General features: G+C 48.4%; 1 protein-coding gene across 1 annotated transcript in view; it reads left to right on the top strand.

Annotated features, from left to right (window-relative positions):
- NRDC (nardilysin convertase) overlaps positions 1-23,380 on the top strand; it is a 40,719-nt gene that overhangs the window by 13,052 nt on the left and 4,287 nt on the right. Inside the window, exons 7-25 of the mRNA XM_054384638.1 lie at positions 330-452; positions 2,793-2,850; positions 3,761-3,834; positions 3,987-4,056; positions 6,216-6,293; positions 7,262-7,382; positions 7,462-7,520; positions 8,908-8,962; positions 13,847-13,951; positions 14,182-14,305; positions 14,806-14,892; positions 15,439-15,558; positions 17,093-17,144; positions 18,085-18,235; positions 19,264-19,391; positions 20,919-21,081; positions 22,185-22,216; positions 22,507-22,645; positions 23,095-23,142. Coding sequence (XP_054240613.1) covers positions 330-452; positions 2,793-2,850; positions 3,761-3,834; positions 3,987-4,056; positions 6,216-6,293; positions 7,262-7,382; positions 7,462-7,520; positions 8,908-8,962; positions 13,847-13,951; positions 14,182-14,305; positions 14,806-14,892; positions 15,439-15,558; positions 17,093-17,144; positions 18,085-18,235; positions 19,264-19,391; positions 20,919-21,081; positions 22,185-22,216; positions 22,507-22,645; positions 23,095-23,142 — 1,787 coding nt within the window. The remainder of the gene's footprint in view (positions 1-329; positions 453-2,792; positions 2,851-3,760; positions 3,835-3,986; positions 4,057-6,215; positions 6,294-7,261; positions 7,383-7,461; positions 7,521-8,907; positions 8,963-13,846; positions 13,952-14,181; positions 14,306-14,805; positions 14,893-15,438; positions 15,559-17,092; positions 17,145-18,084; positions 18,236-19,263; positions 19,392-20,918; positions 21,082-22,184; positions 22,217-22,506; positions 22,646-23,094; positions 23,143-23,380) is intronic.

The following is a 23,380-nucleotide window of genomic DNA, read 5'->3' as shown; positions in this document are numbered from 1 at the left end:
GTACCTGAAGGGGGCTACAGGAAGGCTGGAGAGAGACTGCAAAGACCTGCAGTGACAGGAGGAGGGACAATGGCTTCAAACTAGAGCAGAGCAGATTTAGATTGGGTGTTAGGAAGAAGTTCTTTACTATGAGGGTGGTGGAACACTGGAACAGGTTGCCCAGGGAGGTGGTTGAGGCTCCTTCCCTGGAGATATTCAAGGTGAGGCTGGTGGAGGCCCTGGGCAGCCTGATCTAGTTGGGGATGTCCCTGCTGACTGCATGGAGGTCAGACTGGATGACGTCTGGAGGTCCCTTCTGGCCTGGACCATTCTCTGATTTGTGCCTACAGGTAACGCGGAGACGCTCAAGCACGAGCCCAAGAGGAACAACATTGACATCTACACCAGGCTGAGGGACTTCTGGCAGCGCCACTACTCTGCTCACTACATGACTTTGGTTGTGCAATCTAAAGGTACCTTTGGCTCTCCCATAAAACAGACTCCTTGCTGCTGTTGGTGCAGTGCTTTGGCAACCAGTTCGGCTGTGGCCCAAGCCTTGCAGCGGATTGCCCGAGTCCTGCAGGAGGTGTTTACAGGTAGATTTTTGCCTGGTTTGCAAGTGCAACAAGCCTTGAGCAGTTGTGCTGTGTTACTGTCAGCCTGCCTCTTGAGAAACTTCTGCCTGGAGCTGTTCAATCAGTCCCAGATTAACACAGAAGGTAAAATGTCCAAGGTCTAATTCAAACAGAATCTTGTAGGAACGTAGAGTCAGACCACTTACACAACTTTGTGGTACTGATTTCTCTACCATCAGCTGTGAACCCCCACAAAAAATGATGGGGAGCCTGAGAGAGGGTCTCCCACTTGCCTTGTTTGGATTGGGACTCTTTCAAAGAGCTGTTAAAATAAAACACCTTTCTCTAGGAAGAAGAGAGGTCGAAGGGCTTTGGGGTTGTTTTGCACTACAGACAAAAAATCTTTGCAAGTGGATTGAGTTTCATTTCAGCAGACTTCAGACCTAGGGGTCTGAAGAAAAGACATGTCTTAGAAGTGAAGCATGCAGTACAGACCTGTGCTGGGAATAAATAGCTGTGTGTATTCAAGGTATGGATGTGCTTGGGGGTTTTGCTGAGTGCTACAACCAATTGCAGTTCCCATCTGTAAAGTAGAGATGGGAATAACAGAGGTGGTCATTCTTTCCTTCTGGGATTTTTATTTTCTGTCTAGACTGTAAAGTACTGAATGCCTCTGGAAGAATAATTTACCTGGTGATGTTTCTCCTGGTGATTGGGAACAACGTTGTGTAGTTGATAGGCAGCCAGGTCAACTTTGTATTTCTGTCTGTTAATACAGAAGAAACCATGAATTTCCTCCTCCTCTTGGTTACTATTTAACATGTGCCTGCTCAGCAAGTTTGCTGATGATACCAAACAGGGAGGCTTGGCTGAGATGCCTAAAAGCTGTGCAGCCATTCAGTGAGAGCTGGACAGACTGAGAGCTGGGGAGAGAGGAACCTAATGAGGTTCAACAAGGAGAAGTGCAGAGTCCTGCACCTGGGAAGAAAGAATAAACTGCACCAGTACAGGCTGGGAGGTGATCTGCTGTAGAGTAGCCCTGTGGAGAAGGACCTGGGAGTGCTGGTGGACAACAAGTTCTGCATGGGACAGCAATGTGCCCTGGTGGCCAAGAAGGCCAATGGGAGCCTGGGCTGCATTCAGAGGAGTGTGTCCAGCAGAGCCAGGGAGGTTCTCCTCCCCCTCTACTCTGCCCTGGTGAGACCTCACCTGGAATATTGCATCCAGTTCTGGACTCCCCAGTTCAAGAGGGACAGGGATCTGCTGGAGAGAGTCCAAGGGAGGGCTAGAAGGATGATTGAGGGACTGGAGCACTGCTTGATGAGGAGAGGCTGAGAGGCCTGGGGCTGTTTAGTCTGGAGAAGAGAAGACTGAGAGGGGATTTAATAAATGTTTCTAAATATCTGAGGGCTGGGGGTCATGAGAGAGGGGACAGGCTCTGCTCAGTTGCACCATGTGATAGGACAAGGGTCAATGGATATCAACTCCAGCACAGGAGGTTCCACCTCCACATGAGGAGGAGCTTTTTCACTGTGAAGGTCCCAGAGCACTGGAACAGGCTGCCCAGAGAGGTTGTGGAGTTCCTTCTCTGGAGACTTCCAGCCCTGTTTGGAAGCATTCCTGCGTGACCTGTGCTGGATTCCATGGTCCTGCTCTGCAGGGGGGTTGGACTGGATGATCTCCAGAGGTCCCTTCCAACCCCTAACATCTGTGATGTACAGCATCACTTGGGAGTTCACTTGCTTAAACAAGCAATTTCCAGTTGGTCACCTAAAAAAAACCCTGGAACTTCTGTGCCTTGATACATTTCTTTCCTAAAAAAGGATGAGGAGAAGGAATGCTTAGCAGTGCAGGATTGTACTTGGGTATGAACACTCCTGTGTGTGTGCTCTGGAGAGAGTGATGGAATGAGTCTTGCAGGTACTGGTGATCTTGTAGATCCTGGTATGAGTAATTCCTTTTCACACCAGGTACTGCTGGACTTTGAATCCCAGTTCTATCAGCCTGAGATGAGAGTTCAGCACTAGATACAGAACCAGAGCTGTGGCCCAGGTTCAGTGGCAATTTAAGAACAGGCTCAAGCCAACAGCTTTGAAGCTTTTGGGTTAGAACTTTGCAATCTTAAAATGCACTGCCTTGCAGCCTCTGTAAAACAAGAACTGATAAGAAAAAGGCTTTGTGTTAGATCTTCAGGAAATTGTATTTCTGACTTTCTGGTTTTTTTTCTCTCCTCTTTAGAAACACTGGATACATTGGAAAAGTGGGTGACAGAAATCTTCTCCAAGATCCCAAATAAGTAAGAAGCTTTTTATGCATGAAGACTTTACAAATTATGAAATTATCTGTTCTCAGTGATGGCTTTAAGGAAAAAAAAATTAAAAATCCCATATCCCATAATGGAGAACTAAGGAAAGGAGCGTTTGTTAATTAACATCCTTGTCCAGAAAAGAGGGGAATTAAAGACTGGAATTAATTTCTTACTTTCAGAAAGGCTTTGTTTATGCTTAACAATTAATTTAGCCTGCAAGCTGTCTGGTGCTAACTTGCTTAAGATCTGCTGATGCCTTGATTTTTAGGAAAATCACTCAAACCTAGATTGTTATCTTTGCGTTGTGTCAGAACTAATTAGCAAAGTGAATGAATGTCATATCTTAGGATGGCAGCTGCTCAGAACTTGGCCTTTTTATTTTTTTAACAATTCATTCCAATGTGAACATTTACTGGCTTGAAAAGCATTTTATTTCCCCTTCATTTTCTGCTTTTGCAAGATGTTTGTTTCTGTGTTGCATGGAGATGTGCTTGTGAAGCCTAACGCCATACGGAGGTGTGTGCTGCTTGTTCCTCCTTCCCCACAAGACAATCCATCAGGGTTTTGTGATCCAGGGCCAGCACAGGATGTTGTTTGCTGTGCTTGTCTTTCCTTTCCCCTGTAATGAAAGCAAGCTTTTTGCTGTTAACTGCCTTGGAATGGAGGAGAGGGAGGAGTTGGTGGGGTATCCAAGCCTGAGGCTGCTGCTCTGTGCAGGCAGAAGGCAAGTGCCAGGCTGCCTTCCAGTTCAGGCTGGGTGGTGGGTCCTGGAGGGCCATGTTCTGCTTGTCTGCTCTCCTGCCTCTGTCAAACCAGAGCTATGGGTGCTTTCTGGTGATTATCTCAGTGAAGCCTGAATCCTTGCCAGTAACATCACACTCTTAATTTTGCTTTGAAGTGGTTTGCCCAAACCCAGCTTTGCCCACCTGACTCAGCCTTTTGACACACCAGAATTCCACAAGCTCTACAGGGGTAAGTAAATGCTTTCCATGCCTTCTCTGTGTGATGTGAATGCTTTGTAGAAGAGCTCTCTGTGTTTCTGCATCAATGTGTAACCATACTTTCTGCATCCTGTAACAGTTCTCATCTAAGTCATTTGTACTCATCAATTCCTTTGTGTTCAGTTGTTCCTATCAGGAAGGTTCATTCCCTGAGTATCACTTGGGCACTTCCACCACAGGAGCAGTATTACAGGTACAGTGGTGCTGCATTTGCTTGCTGTCTTGATGTGCTGAATAGTGTGGGGTTGTCACCACGTTGGGAGAAAGATAGTGGTCCTGGTCCAGCTGCTTCCCCCACAACCAGCTAAGATCCAGACTGACAAGACCAGTGGTGAGGAGGTGACCAGTGGGCAAAGGGGCCCAGACCCACAGAGCTGGGGGCTGTATTGAGATGTAGGTGGATGTTACACTTCCACTTTCCCACAGCCTGCCTCCTTAAGCCCACTGGTTTATTTTGATTTGAACAGGTACCCTTCTCCCCACTTGCCTTCCCATTGTGGTGAGTTGAAATTAACCCCCAAATAAAATTGCCAGAGCAGCTCAGTTTGGGATGGAAGCAAATGAAGCTCTCTTTACAAGCAAAACTACAAGCTAGAAATATGAAATGCAATGAATATGTACAAATTATACAATGGTTACAGTTTATAAACAACACAAGAACTCCCCTGGACAAAACCAGAGGGTTACTAATAGCTTCCCCCTCCCTGCTCCCTTCCCCCTCTGTAAAAGGGAGAGAAGGGCAGAGAGTAGCTGTCAGTACTTGACCACAACAAGGGAACCCAGCTAAGGTCAGCAAGCCAGCAGAAGCACCAGTTACTGTCTGCCAGAGCAAGGAAGCCAAAAGAGACAAAGTTAGTTTACACAACTAGCTTTATGTTGGTAATCAGACCAGTAGGATTATTTAGACCTTACCATTATTTCCCCTTTTACATCCACTGGTGATTTCCTTACATTCCACCAGGTTCTGCTCAAGATCTGTGGAAAATTTTTTAGGCATAGCCTAACACTACCACAAGGTGTATGTTACAGTTCCACTTTCCCACAGCCTGCCTCCTTAAGCCCACTGATTTATTTGACTTGAACAGGTATCCTTCTCCCCACTTGCCTTCCCATTGTGGTGAGTTGAAATTACCCCCCCAAAATAAAATTGCCAGACCAGCTCAGTTTGGGATGGAAGCAAATGAAGCTCTCTTTACAAGCAAAACTACAAGCTAGAAATATGAAATGCAATAAATATGTAGAAAATATACAACATTTACATGGATTTACAATTTATAAACAACATAAGAACCCCCCTGGACAAAACTAGGTGGCTACCAACAGCTTCCCCTTCTCCCCTGCCCTGGAAAAGGGAAAAAGAAAGAGGAGAAAAGCAGAGAGTAGCTTATTAGTACTTAGCCACAAGAAGAACACAGCCAAGGTCAGCAAGCCAGCAGAACTAACCACCAGGAAATATTACTTATAAAATATATAAAAATACAGATTTTTATTACACTAGTATCTGCTAGAGAGAAGAAGCCCAGAAAGAGAGAAAGTTAGTTTATACAATTAACTTTCTGTTAGTTCTCAGACCAATGGAATTATTTAGACCTTACCATTGCTTTTATTTTGCATCCAGTGGTGATTTATCTACATTCTACCACTGTCTACTCAACCTGTGGAAAACATCTTAGGCATCAGCCTAAGACTGCCACACCCATCCCTGTCAAAGATGCAACACTTGGTTATTCTTTTATTCCCATCCTTTTCTCACCTGGTTTGGAAGTGCAACATCTCTGACCACCTCCAGGGCCTCACAGACATGAAGGCCATCTAAACATATTGTTATAATTTCCTTTTTTGGGTTCCCACAAATAGTGTGTTGGCTTTCACAACAGACCAGACCATCTCACACTAGATCAGGTTGCTCAGAGCCACATCCAGCCTGGCCTTAAAACCCTCCAGGGATGAGACTTCCGCTACCTCCCTGGGCAACCTGTGCCAGTGTCTCACCACCCTCATGGGGAAGAATTTCTTCATAAGGTCTAATCTAAATCTCCCCTCTTCTAGCTTGGATCCATTCACATCACTTTGGTTCAGCTAGGAGAACCCTTTTAAAAATGAGCTGATGCAGATATGGTTCCTGTTACAACCTGAGTGGAGCTGGTGCACAGCTGATGAAGGCCAGTCCTCACTGACTCAGTCATTATGTTCTCAACTCCCACAGTTTTAGCTTATTATCCTACTGCTGCCTCCATGCAAAGCTTGGCCTGAAGAAGTAGACAGTGCTTGTGATAGTCATTTTGCTAGTGATTGAGATCTTTCTGTGAAATATTACTTCTAGTGTTTCATCTCCTTCACATTTTCTTCTAGGGTGAAGCCACTCCATTATATTTCCTGGTTGGTGGGACATGAAGGCAAAGGCAGTGTTCTTTCTTTTCTTAGGAAAAAGTATGTATTGATTTTTATTTTTGTTTTTTTTAAAGGATGATAGATCATAGAATGGTCCAGGCTGGAAGGGACCTCCAAAGGTCGTCTAGTCTGACCTCCCTGCAGTCAGCAGGGACATCCCCAACTAGATCAGGTTGCCCAGGGCCTCATTGAGCCTCACCTTGAATATGTCCAAGGAAGGAGCCTCAGCCACCTCCCTGGGCAAATCTGTTCCAGTGTTCTACTATCCTCATAGTAAAGAACTTCTTCCTAACACCCAATCTAAATCTTCCATTTTCTAGTTTGAAGCCACTGTCCCTTGTTCTGTCCCTGCAGGCCTTTGCAAACAGTCTCTCTCCAGCCTTCCTGTAGCCCCCTTCAGGTACTGGCAGGCTGCTATTAGGTCTCCCCAGAGCCTCCTCCAGGCTGAACTCTCTCAGCCTGTCTTTGTAGCAGAGGTGCTTCAACCCCCTGATCATTTTCATGGCTTTCCTCTGGACCCTCTCCATCAGGTCCATGTCCTTCCTATCTTGAGGGCTCCTGAGCTGTACACAGTACTCCAGGTGAGGTCTCAGCAGAGCAAACTGCTTTGCTGTGATTAGAAGAAAAGCAAACTCTGTTCTGTGTGTCTGTTGTTTTTTTAATAGGTGTGTGGAATCAGCCCAAGCTTGCTTTTGTGTACCAGCATTTTGTAGTGACATTTACATTGATGATAGACCCAAGTAAGAAATAAGTGGTTTCTGGTTTGTGATCAGTAGTATGTGACTCATCTCGAAGAGATGTCCCAGAGATAACTTAGGTTTTGGTTTTGTTTTGTTTTTGTTTGCCATTTTTCCTTAATTCTGTATCCTGAGATTCACCTCTTCATGTGTAAGCTGTAAACAGGTGGAAGGCCACTTGAGTAAAGCTCTGTTAGTGTTAATTGAGTGTAACAAAGCTCACATATAGCTGAAGTGAGTAATTAATAAGTGCCTTTAACTCTTCCATAGATGTTGGGCTCTTGCATTGTATGGAGGAAATGGTGAGACAGGATTTGAACAGAACTCCACTTACTCAATCTTCAGCATCTCTGTGACTTTGACTGATGAAGGTTACAAGCACTTCTATGAGGTGTGTTTTGCTGCAACCTGATTTTGCTCACTGCTTGCCTAGTGTTTGGAAGAGTTAATCTGTTCCTGTCTGCCTGCAGGTGGCCCACATTGTGTTTCAGTATGTGAAGATGCTGCAGAAGAGGGGGCCAGATAAAAGGTAGGTGTTTGCCTCTATGTCAGCTCTTAACCTGTTGTTTGTACTATGAATGGGGAGCCAGCACCAAGGCTTGCCTGAGTGGGAGGAGTTTCATTTGCTAACTGTTTGTGTGTAGTAGTTTTAGGCTGTACCTTTCAAAATCTTTCACAGATCTTCAACAGAAAGTGGTAAAATGGAAGTAAAGCTCTCCTGTTTCTCAGGCTGTTGTAGTTTGATTTTTGTAATCAGCTTTCTAATGGTAATGACCTGAACTAGTGTAGGTGTAAGGTGCAGTTCTGCCTTCATGGTTAAATACATTTGTTGAGCCAAATCTCTGGCTGTCAGGACTGCAGTGTTCTGAGCTTAGCCTTCAGGTTAATTTTGCATCAAGTTTTTACTCCTTGTACCTAAGTCTTCCTTTCTGGAAAACAGCAGGGAGAAATTTAAGGAAGGGAGAGATTTAATGAAGTTAACAAGGGCAAGGGTAGAGTCTTGCACCTGGGAAGGAACAACCCCATGGAACAGGATAGGTTGGGGACTGACCTGTTGGAGAGTAGTGAAGGGGAAAAGGACCTGGGGGTCCTGGTGGATGGGAAGTTGACCATGAGCCAGCAATGAGCCCTTGTGGCCAAGAAGGCCAATGGCATCCTGGGGTGCATTAGAAGGGCTGTGGTTAGTAGGTCAGAGAGGTTCTCCTCCCCCTCTACTCTGCCCTGGTGAGGCTGCATCTGGAATATTGTGTCCAGTTCTGGGCCCCTCAGTTCAGGGAGGACCTCAGGGAACTGCTTGAGAGAGTCCAGCACAGAGCTACAAAGATGATTAGGGGAGTGGAACATTTTCCTCATGAGGAGAGCCTGAGGGAGCTGAGGGCTCTGTAGCTTGGAGAGGAGGAGCCTGAGAGGTGACCTCATTGCTGTTGATAAAGATGTGCAGGGTGAGTGCCAAGAGGCTGGAGCCAGGCTCTGCTGGGTGATGCCCCATGACAGCACAAGGGGCAGTGGTGGAAGTTGAGGCAGAGGAAGTTCCATGGAAACACAGGAAAAAATTTTTCCCTGTGAGGGTGACAGAACACTTGAAGAGGCTGCCCAGGGGGGTTGTGGAGTCTCCCTCTCTGGAGATATTCAAGACCTGCCTGGCTGTGTTCCTGTGTGATCTGCTCTGGGTGCTCCTGCTCTGGCAGGGGGGTTGGACTGAATGAGCTTTCCAGGTCCCTTCCAGCCCCTGACATTCTGTGATTCTCTGTCAGTTAAATGTCCTTTTGGCTGGAAGGGCACTGTGTGTGATGCTGGCCTCTGTGTCCTTTACTGAGTGAGTCACTGAGCTCCCCTTTGGTGCCTTTCAGAATCTTGATAAATGTTGTGGAATAATGAAGAAAATCCACTTTTATTCTCTTCTCCCTCCTTTACAGGATATGGGAAGAAATCCAGAAGATTGAGGCTAATGAATTTCACTACCAGGAACAGGTATTGATCCACTCTTTTGTGTTGATTATAGCTAAACTGTGAAAAGGCTTTATTTCATAGCCTGCCTTAGGTTGGAAGGCACCTTAGAGATCATCTGCTCCAACCTCCCTGACATGGGCAGGGACACCTCCCACTAGACCAGGTTGCTCAAGGCCTCATCCAGCCTGGCATTGAACACCTTGGGTGCTTGATACAGTGTGGCTGGAAAGCTGTCTGGCAGAAAGGGACCTGGGGATTCTAATGGACAAGCAGCTGAATAGGAGCCAGCAATGTGCCCAGGTGGCCAAGAAAGCAAAAAGCATCCTGGCTGGGATCAGAAATGCTGTGTCTAGCAGGAGCAGGGAGGGGATTGTCCCCTGGGACTCAGCCCTGGTGAGGTCACACCTTGAGTATTGTGTCCAGTTTTGGGCACCTCAATCCCAGAGAGATGTGGAGGTGCTGGTGCCAGGGCAGAGGAGGGCAAGGAAGCTGTGAAGGGTCTGGAGAATAAATCTGATGAAGAGCAACTGAAGGAGATGGGGATGGTTAGTTTGGGAAAGAGGAGGCTGAGGGGAGACCTCCTGCCTCTCTACAACTCCCTGAAAGGACCTTGTGGAGAGGTTGGTGCTGGTCTCTTCTCACAGATCATTAGTGATAGAACAAGAGGGAACAGCCCCAAGCTGTGACTGGGTAGGTTTAGACTGGACAGTAGGAAGAAGTTTTTCCCAGGAAGAGTGGTCAGGGTTTGGAATGTGCTGCCCAGGGAGGTGGTGGAGTCCCCAAGCCTGGATGTGTTTCAAGGTGGTTTGGATGTGGCACTTGGGGCTATGGTTTAGGGGTGAGCCTTGTAGAGTAGGGTTCTGGGTTGGACTTGGTGATCCTGAGGGACTTTTCCAACCTGAATGTTTCTGTGATTCTGTGACTTCCAGGGAGGTGGAAGGTCTTTTGCCATTATTTGTGTGCACCCAGGTGAGGTGACAGCAAACCTCCTAGGAGTGTTAGCTGATGGTTTGAATTCACTTTTATTTTGCTAACCTTAGAACAAGGCTGACAAATCTGTTTGTCATACTCTGAGCTTTCACTGTGTTAAACACTTGTCCTGTGTGTATGTCTCTCTCTCCTCCATGGCACCTCTTTTCGGTTTTGAAACACATTTTCAAAGGTGTATTCAAGCACAAACAGATTTTGCACTTCATGAGGCTGTATTTTGCTGAAAATGTTTGTATTTCAGGCAGAGAAATAGTGCATTGAACAGAATTAAATAGGGCTTTTTTCATTCTCTAACTAGTAGGCAGAGAATTCTGTGGCCCTTGTGGGTGAAGTTCTTTGCCCATGAGTAGTGCAAATTGTTTGGAGCTTTCCAGTAGTTTTTGCCTGATTTTTAAACTGTTCTAGCACTGCTCATTTCTGGGAATGGAAAGACACTGTTGGGTGAAAGGTGTGGCTTGCTGGTGGCCTGGCCTGAAGGTGGTGGGGGGGAGGGTGGAAAGGAGGTTTTAAATCACAGGATGGTAGGGGTTGGAAGGGACCTCTGGAGGTCATCAAGTCCACCCCCCCTGCCAGAGCAGGACCATAGACTCTAGCACAGGTCACACAGGAACACATCCAGACAGGGCTTGAAAGTTGCCAGAGAAGGAGACTCCACAACCTCTCTGGGCAGCCTGTTCCAGTGCTCTGTGCCCCTCACAGTGAAGAAGTTCTTCCCCATGTTGAGGTAGACTTCCTGTGCTGTAGTTTATATCCATTGCCCCTTGTCCCTTCCTTCCTGACCCCCAGCCCTCAGATATTGATAGACATTGATCAAATTCTCTCTGTCTTCTCCTCTCCAGACTAAACACCCCCAGGGCTCTCAGCCTCTCCTCATCAGGCAGTGCTCCAGTCCCTTCAGCATCCTTGTGAGTCCTCTGTTGGACTCTTTCCAATAGATCCCTGTCCCTCTGGAACTGGGGAGCCCAAAACTGGATGCAGTATTCCAGGTGAGGCCTCACTAGGACAGAGCAGAGGGGGAGGAGAACCTCCCTGGCTCTGCAATTGGAAGTGGAGGTTTGGGGTTTTTTTCCCTAGATGCTCTCAATAGCTGCCAGTCTGCTGTGAGCATCAGGTTGTTAGAAATGTCATCTTTAGCCAATCCTTGCATCTGTAGCTCTGTCTTCAAGGTAGCATCTGGAGGATATGGAGTGTCTTGAGTGGCCTTTGAATACCAGAAGTGGTCTTGGCAAGGGAGCAAGGACTGCTGCCAGCAGCCCCCAGCTGAGGTGGAAGCAGTGGATTTCTTTGGTACAAAGGAGTTCACACTGATGGTCAAGTGCCTTTTTACATGGCATGTGGTGGGATTTTCAGTGCAGCACTGCTTTTATCTACTTGTTAGCAAAGTTCAGCTGCTACAAAATTACAACAGACTGTCTTCTCCTGACAAAAGCCTTCCTCAGAAGAGTGGAGAAGAGCTACAGCTCCATGAAGGAAGGCTGCTGGATGCAGCAGGGATTGGAGATCTGTTGCTTTGCATACAGTTGTAACATTCTGTCTTTACTCACTGACAGCAGAGTTGTCCAGGTTGACTTTTTCATCAAAATGCAGCTATTTAACCCTGAAAGGTTCCTTTAAGTCTTGCTTGTTCTTTTAGTCCTCCCAGAGAGAGTTTCCTGTTCCTCAGAACCATACCTGCTCTGACAGGCTGTGCACTTGGCAGCATCAGGCTGGGGTGGAACCTGAGTTTCCCTGAGGAAATCCCTGCTCTTGAGAGTCCTGGCTGCTTGGCCTGTTGATTGTGAGTTGTCATGAAGAGATCACTGACAGTGCAGGCATTGAACTCAGAGAGCAGGGCTCAGAGAGGTGTGTGTGTGCTTTTGTGACAGGGTTGTGCATCTTAGGGACAGGCAAAGGCATGCTGGTATGTGGCCACCCTATACATGGTCACAGAGGCCTGGATAAGCATTAGGTGCCCCCAGGGGTGGTTTCTGTTTCCTCAGTTGTGCAGTGTCTTTAGAAAGTCTTGTAAGCATTGTGTGGAACATGACCAAGACAGATGCAGCAAACTTGCCTCTTTTCAGGCAAACTGATGTGTGTGGTTCAAAAAGCACTCAGCCAGAATCTCTCCACTAGGCAGTCCTAGACAGTTAAAAGGCAACCCATAGGGAATCACACAATCAACCAGGTTGGAAGAGACCTCCAAGACCATCAAGTCCAACTGATCACCCAACCCTATCTAATCAACCAGACCATGGCACTGAGTGTCTCAGCTAGCCTTTTATTAAACACCTCCAGGGACATCAACCACACCCGCTCCCTGGACAGCCCTTTCCAAGGCCAGTCTCTCTTTCTGGGAAGAACTTCTTTCTAAGATCAAGCCTAAACTTCCCCCTGCACAGCTTGAGACTGTGTCCTCTTGTTCTGTTACTGGTTGCCTGGGAGAAGAGACCAACCCCCACCTGGCTACAGCCTCCCTTCAGGGAGTTGTAGACAGCAATGAGGTCTGCCCTGAGCCTCCTCTTCTCCAGGCTAAACACCCCCAGCTCCCTCAGCCTCTCCTCACAGGGCTGTGCTCCAGACCCCTCCCCAGCCTTGCTGCCCTTCTCTGGACATATTTGAGCAACTTTTATGTCCAAGTAGGAGGAGCTCTTCCTGCAGATCTTGGCAGAGAATTTGGGTCAGGAGCAGAATCAGAGATGCTCCTGTAGCAGCAGCAGTTCTTCAGCTTGCTCTTTCCAGCTTCCAGATCACTTTAAACCTTGCACGGTGTTCCCTGCTGGTGTTCCCTGGGGCCAGGGAGTGCATTCCACTGGGTCTTTAACCTTGTAGGTTTAATGACTGTAAGTGCATACTCAGGGCCCTTTCTTCTGTAAAGCTGATGTCTGATACTTGGGGATTCTCAGAGGAGTCCTGATCATTAGATATGGTTATGAAACCATTTTAGGTTTAATAGCAGAAACTGACTGCTGTAACAAGCAGAACATACAACTCATGCTCAACAAACCTGGTCAGTCAGGCTCTTCTCAGATGTGTTTGGGAGGCTTGGCTGAGACACCTGAAGGCTGTGTGGCCATCCAGTGAGTGAGACTGAAAGCTGGGCACAGAGGAACCTAATGAGGTTCAACAAGGAGAAGTGCAGAGTCCTGCACCTGGGAAGAAGAATAAACTGCAGCAGGACAGGCTGGGAGGTGATCTGCTGGAGAGCAGCCCTGTGGAGAAGGACCTGGGAGTGCTGGTGGACAACAAGTTCTGCATGGGACAGCAATGTGCCCTGGTGGCCAAGAAGGCCAATGGGAGCCTGGGCTGCATTCAGAGGAGTGTGTCCAGCAGATCCAGGGAGGTTCTCCTCCCCCTCTACTCTGCCCTGGTGAGGCCCCACCTGGAATATTGCATCCAGTTCTGGGCTCCCCAGTTCAAGAGGGACAGGGATCTGCTGGAGAGAGTCCAAGGGAGGGCTACAAGGATGCTGAAGGGACTGGAGCACTGCCTGATGAGGAGAGGCTGAGAGCCCTGGGGCTGTTTAGTCTGGAGAAGACTGAGAGGGGATTTACTAAATGTTTCTAAATATGAGGGCTGGGGATCAGGAGGCAGGGGACAGGCTCTGCTCAGTTGCACCCTGGGATAGGACAAGGGGCAATGGATGTAAGCTGCAGCACAGGAGGTTCAACCTCCACATGAAGAGGAACTTCTTCACTGTAAGGCTCACAGAGCACTGGAACAGGCTGCCCAGAGAGGTTGTGGAGTCTCCTTCTCTGGAGACTTTCCATCCCTGTCTGGATGTAATCCTATGTGACCTGAGCTGGATTCTATGGTCCTGCTCTGGCAGGGGGGTTGGACTTGATGATCTCTTTGGGTCCCTTCCAACCCCTGACATCCTGTGAGCCTGTGTTATGTTTTCTGGTTGTGTGAAAAGTAGCTTTCCCCATTTGCCTACAGACAGATCCAGTTGACTATGTGGAGAGCCTCTGTGAGAACATGCAGCTGTTTCAGAAGGAGGATTTTCTGACAGGAGACCAGCTGTTGTTTGAATACAAGCCTGAGGTAAACGTTCTTGGAACTCTGACCTGTTTGGATGCAAAGGAAACCTAGGCATGCTGTGTGATGTAGGCATGTGTGTTGGGCATCATTCAGAGTTTGTGTTAAGTCACTCTTTTCTTGCTCAGAAAGCAAATCTCCTTTTCTGTAGACTCCTTGTGTTGTGTTCTTCCTATGATCAGAGCAAGAAGTGTGCCAGAGTTGTACTGAACTGAAATACTGTCTTGACCTTGTAGATCATTGCTGATGCCCTTAACCAGCTCAGTCCTCAGAGAGCCAACCTGGTTTTGCTGTCTGCTGCCAACGAAGGCCAGTGCCATCTGAAAGAGAGGTGGTTTGGAACACAGTACAGTGTGGAAGGTAAACAGCAGCTTAGAGAACATCTGGGTCATGCTTGAGATAGAGTAAAAGATAACACTGAACAGTTGCACATGGAAGAAGGGCAAAGAATCTTCAGTGCTTTACTGCCCTGTCAGCAGTCAGGTTTTGTTCTTTGTTTGGTATCAGCTGATTCCTGCTCTCTAACTTACTGTAGTTCTAGGAGGGGGGCAACCCAGCCAGCCCTCCTTTTGGCTGCCACTCAAGTCCTGAACAGGCAAAAGAACACAAACAGTGAAGGCCAGGGCATGTGGGGAGCTGGATTACTGTGCAGGCAGGCTTGATTCACTTTGGAATAGAACTGCTTCAGTCCTGCTCCAGGGGAGTTGGTGGGAAAGGATTTAGTAGCACGTTGACCAAGGTGACACGAAACACCTCTTGTAGATCTTGATGGAGACAGCTCAAGGATGAGAGGAGTGGCCTAGGAAAGGGGATAGCATGACCTGCCTGCTGGACTAAATGTGTGTTGTGGTTCTTAATAGATGTTGACAAGTACTGGAGTGATTTATGGGCCAGTGACTTCGAGTTAAATCAGGATTTGCACCTTCCAGAAGAAAACAAATACATAGGTAAGGCACCTGAGCATGGATGAAATCTTCCAATCATCCACTTGACAATTTTCTGGTGTGTAGAAGCAAGCTTAATTTTTGTCTGAAGATCAGCCTGCTTTTGCACAACAAACCAAAACACCCAAAACCAAACCAAGAAACCCTAAACCAAACTAAACAATCAAACAAACAAAAACCCCTCTGTTCATTTGACTTTTATTTAATATTCTTTTATTTGTGAGCTTGAGAACTGATTGGGGTTTTTTTTAAGGTGTAAGAGTAGAGCTCTCAGAGTCATAACAGAGCAGGCATCACACACTCAGAGTTGACACAGAGCTCCAGGCACCCTAGAAGAGCAATTTTATTTGGTTAATCCTGATGGGTTTGCAGACACCTGGCTTTGTTGCCCAAACAAACAGAAATAAAGCATTATTGCACATCATCTGGCATGCTGGGAGAGGGGAAATGTGTGGTGGTGTTGATTTGGAAGACCCTTCATGATTGTGGCCTGGCTGTATCTGTAAAGCCTGCTAACTTTTTGGTTGTGTTGTTTGGTTTTTATTGTAGCCACTGACTTTGCTTTGAAAGTTGCTGACTGCCCTGAAACAGAATACCCGGTCAAAACAGTAAGCACTCAGCAAGGCTGCCTCTGGTACAGGAAGGATGATAAATTCAAAATCCCAAAAGGTAAATGCCTGAGGGCCTTGTCAAGAACAGGGCATTCCCTCCTCTGTCAGATGGATTTTGTGTGAAGGCAAATGAGCCTGGAGGGTAGGAGGATGCTGCAGAGGGCCCTGGCCAGGCTGGGCCATGGGCTGGGGCCAATGGGCTGAGATTCAACAAGGCCAAGGGCAGGGTCCTGCACTTTGGCCACACCAACCCCATGCAGAGATACAGACTGGAGGTGAGTGGCTGGAGAGCAGCCTGGCAGAGAGGGACCTGGCAGTGCTGGATGACAGCAGCTGGACAGGAGCCAGCAGTGTGCCCAGGGGGCACAGAAGGCCAATGGCATCCTGGGCTGGATCAGGAATGGTGTGGCCAGCAGGAGCAGGGATGGAATTCTGCCCTGTGCTCAGCACTGGTGAGGCCTCACCTCCAGCACTGTGTGCAGCTCTGGGCTCCTCACTTCAGGAAGGATCTTGAGGTGCTGGAGCAGGTCCAGAGGAGAGCAACCAGACTGGGGAGGGGCTGGAGGGAAAGTCCTGAGGAAAGGCTGAGGGAGCTGGGGGTGTTCAGCCTGGAGAAGAGGAGGCTCAGAGGGGACCTTATCACTCTCTACAGCTACCTAAAAGAAAACTGTAGTCAGGTGGGGGTCAGGCTCTTCTCCCAGGCAACTTGTGACAGGACAAGAGAGCATGGCCTGAAGCTGTGCCAGGGGAGGTTTAGGTTGGATACCAGGAAGCACTTCCTGACAGAAAGGCTGAGTAGGCACTGGGATGGACTGCCCAGGGAGGTGGTGGAGTCACTACCACTGGAGGTCTTTAAGCAAAGCTTGGATGTGGCACTCGGTGGCATGGTTTAGCTCATGTGGTGGTGTTGGGTCATAGGCTGGGCTTGGTGATCTCAAAGCCTCAGTAACTGTGATTCTGTGACCCCCTGACAGTGCTCTCCATTTAAACTCGGCGTTTGCTGTCAGCTCTTTCCCATTCCTTTTGGTTTGCTTGTTAGCTGCAATAAACAAAGCAGTGAAACTACCTCTCAGCAGAAGAAACCTTACTGATAGCTCAGGTTCAAAAGGGGAATCACTGGGATTTGCTGACTGCTGAGGTGTGACTGTGGGCAGGCAGAGTCCAACACTGAGACAAGGGCTTGAGACCAGGGAACACATTGATTAGAAAAGATTGCAAACTCTTCTACAGAAAGAATGTAGTCTGGATCTGAGGCTAATGTTGGGAAAATATTGCTGCTTTGGAGCAGATTGCCACATTTTTAGTGTCTGTGAAACACGTCCTGTGCAGTATGTGTGTTTGTGTCAGTCACACCTCATGAGTGAGTGCTCTGCAAAGCACAGCTTTGTGCTGCCTCATGTTTGGGAATTAGGAAGGGAAGGTTTTGGAGTGAAGAAATGTTTGGTCATGACTTAATGTAAGCAAAAAAACTATTCTTAAGCTGGTTAGACTCAGACTGTGACCAAAGAGCAGCCTGGTAGAAATCCATGTGATGAGTTCAGAGGCCGTCACTTTGTACAGAGCTCTCACTGAAGTTTCCTTTCTGCCCACAGGTTATGTTCGGTTCCACCTGATCTCGCCGCTGATCCAGCATTCTGCAGAGAAGTGAGGATCATGTTACTGTCTTGCAGAGTCACTCATGTACCATGAGAAACCATGGGGAGAGAGGCATTGGAAAACAGAATAGAATAAGGCCTCCTTTTCTCATGTTCTTAGTCTGCTCCTGGGTTTATTTATGGTTGTGGAAGGTGGTTCTGCAGCAGGTCCTTACTGGAGCAAACAGCTGCTTGGTGTGTTAGGTCTGGTCCTGAAAAGAACAGTCCACAGGCAGGTCCTGAGCCAGCAGCTGGGGGCAGATGAAGAGGCTGTCAGCAGCATTTGGAAAGTGTGCTGCACTGCTGCTAGTCTTGGGCTAGCACTGCTGTACATAAGGAATCTCATAGTGCTTTTAGCATGACTGTGGCCTGCACAGCTCATGTTTAGGAGAGCCTTTATGCATCTGTTTTCATCAGGGCTTTGTTAGTTGGAGCCTTCACCTGGAATCCAGACAGTGACAAAAATCTGAAAGCGTGGATGCAGTGTCCACATTGTGTAGCTTGCTATGCTCTAGCTTTATTTTTTTTGTCCTGATAGAAAAATCATCAACTTACTCCTCAAGTCTTTAGCACATCTGAGTCCATCCACCCCTTCCTATCCTGTCACAGTTTCATTTGCTGTCATTAATCAATGTGTTGAGCAGTGGCACATTTCCAGGTGCATTCCTACCTTGAAGAAATGTTAAATCATGGGAAGCTCAAATCTGATTCATTGCAAAGAATATTTGAGTGTCCAAAGAATGTTGAAGTAGTGTCAGGAGCTTTCTGGCAAAGGGAAACTTCCACTCTGTCTTCTCAGGCTAATATTGGCAAGTTCCTACTGAATCAGGTTGTAGTCAAGTGTTAATTTCTGCTGGAGAGCTTGTGTGTGAGCCATTTGAGCTCTTTGGGGTTTGATGTTTACCTGTATTCCATGCTGTGAGTCTCACTCTGCCCTTTTCCCCACCCAGCATAGTTTTGTTTGACACGTTTGTGAACATCCTGTCCCACAACCTGGGCGAGCCAGCCTACGAGGCAGACGTCGCTCAGCTGGAGTACAAGCTGGTGGCTGGGGAGCACGGCTTGGTCATAAGAGTGAAAGGATTCAACCACAAACTACCTGTAAGTGCTGCTGAGCAGCTCTGGCCCTGCTGCTCCTCTCCTGGGAGCTTGTGCTCCTAGCACCGGAGCCTGGCTTGGGTCTTGAGATGGGCTGCTGAAAACAGGAGGGGAGGGGAATGCAGCAAATGCTCTCTGCTGTGCTGAGCTGTATAGAGAGGTGGTTTATTCACTCACACAAGCTCCAGTGCCTGACCTTAAGCTGACTTACGAGAAATCTTCCTTTAATTAATAATTGTATCTCCACTAAGATTTCAACTGCCCTTCCTTAAAAGGAGCTCTGAGTCTCCCATGTTCACATGGAGTCTTCATCTATAAGCTGAGGCTATTTAGAGCCACAAGGATGCTTAGGGGACTTGAGCATCTCCCCTTTGAGGAGAGACTGAGAGCCCTGGGGCTGTTTAGTCTGGAGAGGAGAAGACTTAGAGGGGATCTGATCAATGTCTATCAAAATCTGAGGGGTGGGTGTCAAGTGGAGGGGGCTAAGCTCTTTTGGGTGGTGCACAGTGATAAGCCAAGGAACAATGGATACAAACTTGGAACATAGAAGTTTCACCTCAACATGAGGAGAAACTTCTTTACAGTGAGGGTGACAGAGCACTGGAGCAGGCTGCCCAGAGAGGTTGTGGAGTCTCCTTCTCTGGAGACTTTCAAAACCCACCTGGATGCATTCCTGTGTGACCTGCCCTAGGTGATCCTGCTCTGGCAGGGGGGTTGGACTGGATGATCTCAGGAGGTCCCTTCTAACCTCTAACATTCTGTGATTTGCACACTGTCTGGAGAAGTGTCTGAAAAGGACTTTGATCACAATTTGATTTTGGAGGTACAGCTTCTGAACCTACCTTGGGTGTAGTTTTCCTTTGGGCTGCTGAGAGCTGACCATCTGAACACCAGGTGTGTCTCTGATGTTAATCAACATCAACAACAGATGGCTTTTGTTGTTATTACATTAGGACTGACTTTAAATGGGTTCTTAATGAGCATACACACAGCAAAACCAAACCCTTGACTTAAAACTCTTTTCTTTACAGCTTCTATTTCAGCTCATCATTGATTACTTGTCTGACTTCAGCTTTACTCCAGCAGTTTTTGAAATGATAACAGAGCAGCTGAAGAAAACTTACTTCAACATCCTCATCAAACCTGAGACTCTGTCCAAGTAAGTTCTGGGGGTGGGCAAAAAGTGACTGCACAGGGAGTGCTGAGGTTGAGCTGAATTGCTCAGGAATTGCTGCTCTGTGCTGGTGGAGGCTTGTTCCAGAGATTCTTCGTAGCTTAGGTCAAGCAGCTCTGCAACCAGCACATCAGATGTGTGGATTAGATCAGACATGGAAGATAGACAGAGTGGAGCTGGGGCCTGTGCCTCGTGGAGTCTCTCAGGGACCAGTTCTATTCAACATGAGGAAAAACTTCTTCACAGTGAGGGTGACAGAGCCTTGGAGCAGGCTGCCCAGGGGAGTAGTGGAGTCTCCTGCGCTGGAGACTTTCAAAACCCACCTGGATGTGTTCCTGTGCAGACTACCCTGGGTAATGCTGCTCTGGTAGGGGGGTTGGACCTGATGGATCTCTTGAGGTCCCTTCCAACCTCTGATATACTGTGAGACTGTGATATATTCATCAGTGACCTGGATGAGGGCACAGGGAGCACTGTCAGCAAGTTTGCTGAGGACACAGAACTGGGAGGAGTGGCTGACACAGGAGGGTTGTGCTGCCAGTCAGCCAGGCTTAGAAAGGCTGAGAGCTGTACAGGGAGGAATGGAATGAAATTCAACAAGGGCAAGGGTAGAGTCTTGCACCTGGGAAAGATAGGATGGAGCAGGATAGGTTGGGGACTGACCTACCGGAAAGCAGTGAAGGGGAAAAGGACCTGGGGGTCCTGGTGGATGGGAGGTTGACCATGAGCGAGCAATGTGCTCTTGTGGCCAAGAAGGCCAATGGCATCCTGGGGTGCATTAGAAGGGCTGTGGTTAGTAGGTCAGAGAGGTTCTCCTCCCTCTCTACTCTGCCCTGGGGAGGCCACATCTGGAATACTGTGTCCAGTTCTGGGCCCCTCAGTTCAGGAAGGACCTCAGGGAACTGCTTGAAAGAATCCAGCACAAAAATGATTAGGGGAGTGGAACATCTTCCTTGTGAGGAGTGACTGAGGGAGCTGAGAGCTCTGTAGCTTGGAGAGGAGGAGCCTGAGAGGTGACCTCATTGCTGTTGATAAAGATGTGCAGGGTGAGTGCCAAGAGGCTGGAGCCAGGCTCTGCTGGGTGATGCCCAATTTCAGCACAAGGGGCAGTGGTGGAAGCTGTGGCATAGGAAGTTCCATGAGAACATGAGGAAAAAAAATTCCCTGTGAGGTTGACAGAACACTGGAAGAGGCTGCCCAGGGGGGTTGTGGAGTCTCCCTCTCTGGAGATATTCAAGACCTGCCTGGCTGTGTTCCTGTGTGATCTGCTCTGGGTGCTCCTGCTCTGGCAGGGACTGGATGATCTCTCCAGGTCTCTTCCAGCCCCTGGCATTCTGTGATTCTGAAGCGACCTCTAGTCAACAGCAGGTGTGGAGAGAGGGCAGAGTTAGGCCACAGCAATGCTCCTGGGGACCATGTCCCTGTCCCCAGTATGACCCTGAATCAGAAATGGGATCTCCTCCTTTAAAAGCAGTTGATGGCCTGTGGTTGTGTTTGCTTCTTGCGTGGCAGGGATGTGCGCCTGCTGATCTTGGAGCACGGCAGATGGTCCATGACAGACAAGTATCAGGCACTGATGAAAGGCCTCTCTGTCGAGTCTCTGGCCTCCTTTGTCAAGGCTTTCAAGTCACAGCTCTTCGTAGAGGGTCTGGTACAAGGGAACTTCACCAGCAAGGTAAGTGCAGCTCCAGCAGCTGCTTCATCAACTGTGCTTGAGCTTGAGTGCCAGAACTCCAGTGCTTGCCTGGAGGCTTCACCTCTAGCAGCTCAGGAGTGCTGCTCTGGAGAAGGCTCTGGGCACTCCATAGTTGCCAATGTGAACAGAAGTTTCCAGGAGCTTAGATTTAAACTAAAAGTGTAGTAAAAAATCCAGCTGTGAACTGTTTGCCCAGCTGGCACTGGTTTTGTGGTGTTTGCTGTGTCGCTGTATTTACTAATGAGTTGTTTCCAAGGCCCACACAAGGAGGCTTCCCTCCCAGTGCAGTTATCCTGGAAACTGGACTGAACAAACCTTGCTGAGGTCCAGTCATCCTCAGTCCTGTCAAACACCTGCAGTACTCATCAGACAGCTGTGCTGGGACTAGGTCACACATAACTTCTGTTGGGCTTCTGAAACCAGGGTTGCAGTGGGGCTTAGCTCCATGCACCCAGTGCCATGGAGAGCAGCATGGGAGAGAAACCTTCTGCAGTTAGCACTTGTGCCAAGAAGCTTGTCTTGGGCAGTGGTTTGTCTTTAAACTGTTTAGATCCTCCTAAAGAAAAGGTCCAGATGTTCCCTGGGAGGTCAGAGTAGTGTGAAGTCAGCTGTGGAAGAGCACCTCAGGGTCTTCACTCGAAGTGCACCTCTTTGACCTAAGCTCCTTCCACGGTGTGGCACATGCAGCCCTCCAGCTGCCACATTAGTTTTACTGTGTCTCTTCCTCACATTTCTTCCACTGAAGCCCAAGAATTTCCTTCCCTGAGCTCCAGCTTTGTGCCCAAGAAGAGCCCTATCTCCTGCTGTGTGCTCCCTGTTTTGTTGAAGTGTCTGATGCTATTTCTCTGGCTTCTGTATACTCCTGCTGGAGCAGCTGCAGTGCAAGAAGCTGCCTGGAGCTCCTTTTGCTTTGCAGTGTGGTGCAGAGGGACTGGGACAAGGCAAGGGGGCAGGGATGTGGGTGGGAGAGCTCAGCTGTGCCCTGCTTGGGGTCACTTCTCCAGCAGGGTGCTGGGGTGCAGGCAGTAAGCTGGGGTAATAATTCTCTTTCAATTAATCTCCTTTATGTTTCTCTCCCTTAGGAAGCCAAGGATTTTCTCAAGTGTGTCATTGGGTGAGTACCTCTTGGCTCTTGCATCCCTCATTATGTGGAAACTACTATCAAGGTAAGATCCATTTCTGGAGGAAGGGGCCAGGCTGGGAGCAATTCAGAAGTTCCCTTCACCCCTCCTGGGTGTTTGTGGGAGGTGACCACTCCTCATGGCACTTCAAGCAGGACAGTGCTGGGGTTTAGGGAATGGGAAGGGAAAGGTCAGACCAAGGGCGGAGCAGCCTGGGTCTGTTCCTGGTTTTGGCTGAGATGTGAGCAAGGGTTTGATGCTTTGCTGTTTGTGCTTCCCTCAGAAAGCTCCAGTTTGCCCCCCTGGCCCATCCCTGCCCTGTTCAGTTCCGGGTGGTGGACTTGCCAAGCACACACCTGCTCTGCAAGGTGAAAACGCTCAACAGAGGTGATGCCAACTCGGAGGTGACCGTCTACTACCAGGTAACAGCAGCTCCATGGGCCTGCTCCCTCTGGTGCCAAGGTTGTGCCTCTGTCCAAGCCCTGAGAGCATTCCCTGCACAGGGATGTTAGAGTGCACCAAAGCCTCACGTGAGTGCATGCCCTTGGCCTAAGAGGCCAAACCCAGCTGGGCTCTCACAGCTCTGTGGTTCCCTGAAACTGGCACCTTCCCCTCCCTGCCTGCGCTAGACCTGGGTTGGTGATTTCCTGGTCTCCTCACCTCTGATCCTCATGGTCCTGGGCTGAGCCTTCTCTCCTGAAGGCTATTATTGAGGCCCCTGCAGAAACCAAGAACTTCTCATCTGTCCTTGTTGTGAATTGTACTGCCGTGCTGCAGCCCAGGCTGAGGTGTGTGCTGCAGCTGTCGCCTTGGCCTGACCTGCAGCATTGAACTCCGTGGAATCAGCCTAAATTCTCCATTTTCTTTCCAGTCAGGTGCCAGGAACCTAAGGGAATATACCCTCATGGAGCTGCTTGTGGTATGTTAGTGTTTGCCTCCTAACTCACCCAGGTGTCTTCCCTGGAAACAGTGCATGGGGAAAATGGTATGAGGGGGACAGTGGAGAGCTGTTGCTCACTGATTAACTTGAGAGCATTTGGGACAGGATCCCCAAAGTGCTACAGTGTCAGACAGCTAAGACCATTGTCTTATCTACCAACCCAGAGGACTGAGACCTCTGAATTCAATGGGCAGGGTCAGGCTTCAGTGGTGCTCAC

The sequence above is a fragment of the Indicator indicator genome, chromosome 10, assembly GCF_027791375.1.
Source record: "Indicator indicator isolate 239-I01 chromosome 10, UM_Iind_1.1, whole genome shotgun sequence".
NCBI lineage: Eukaryota > Metazoa > Chordata > Aves > Piciformes > Indicatoridae > Indicator > Indicator indicator.
The sequence above is the reverse complement of the archived record's forward strand: the minus strand, read 5'-3'. Positions and strand labels throughout refer to the sequence as shown.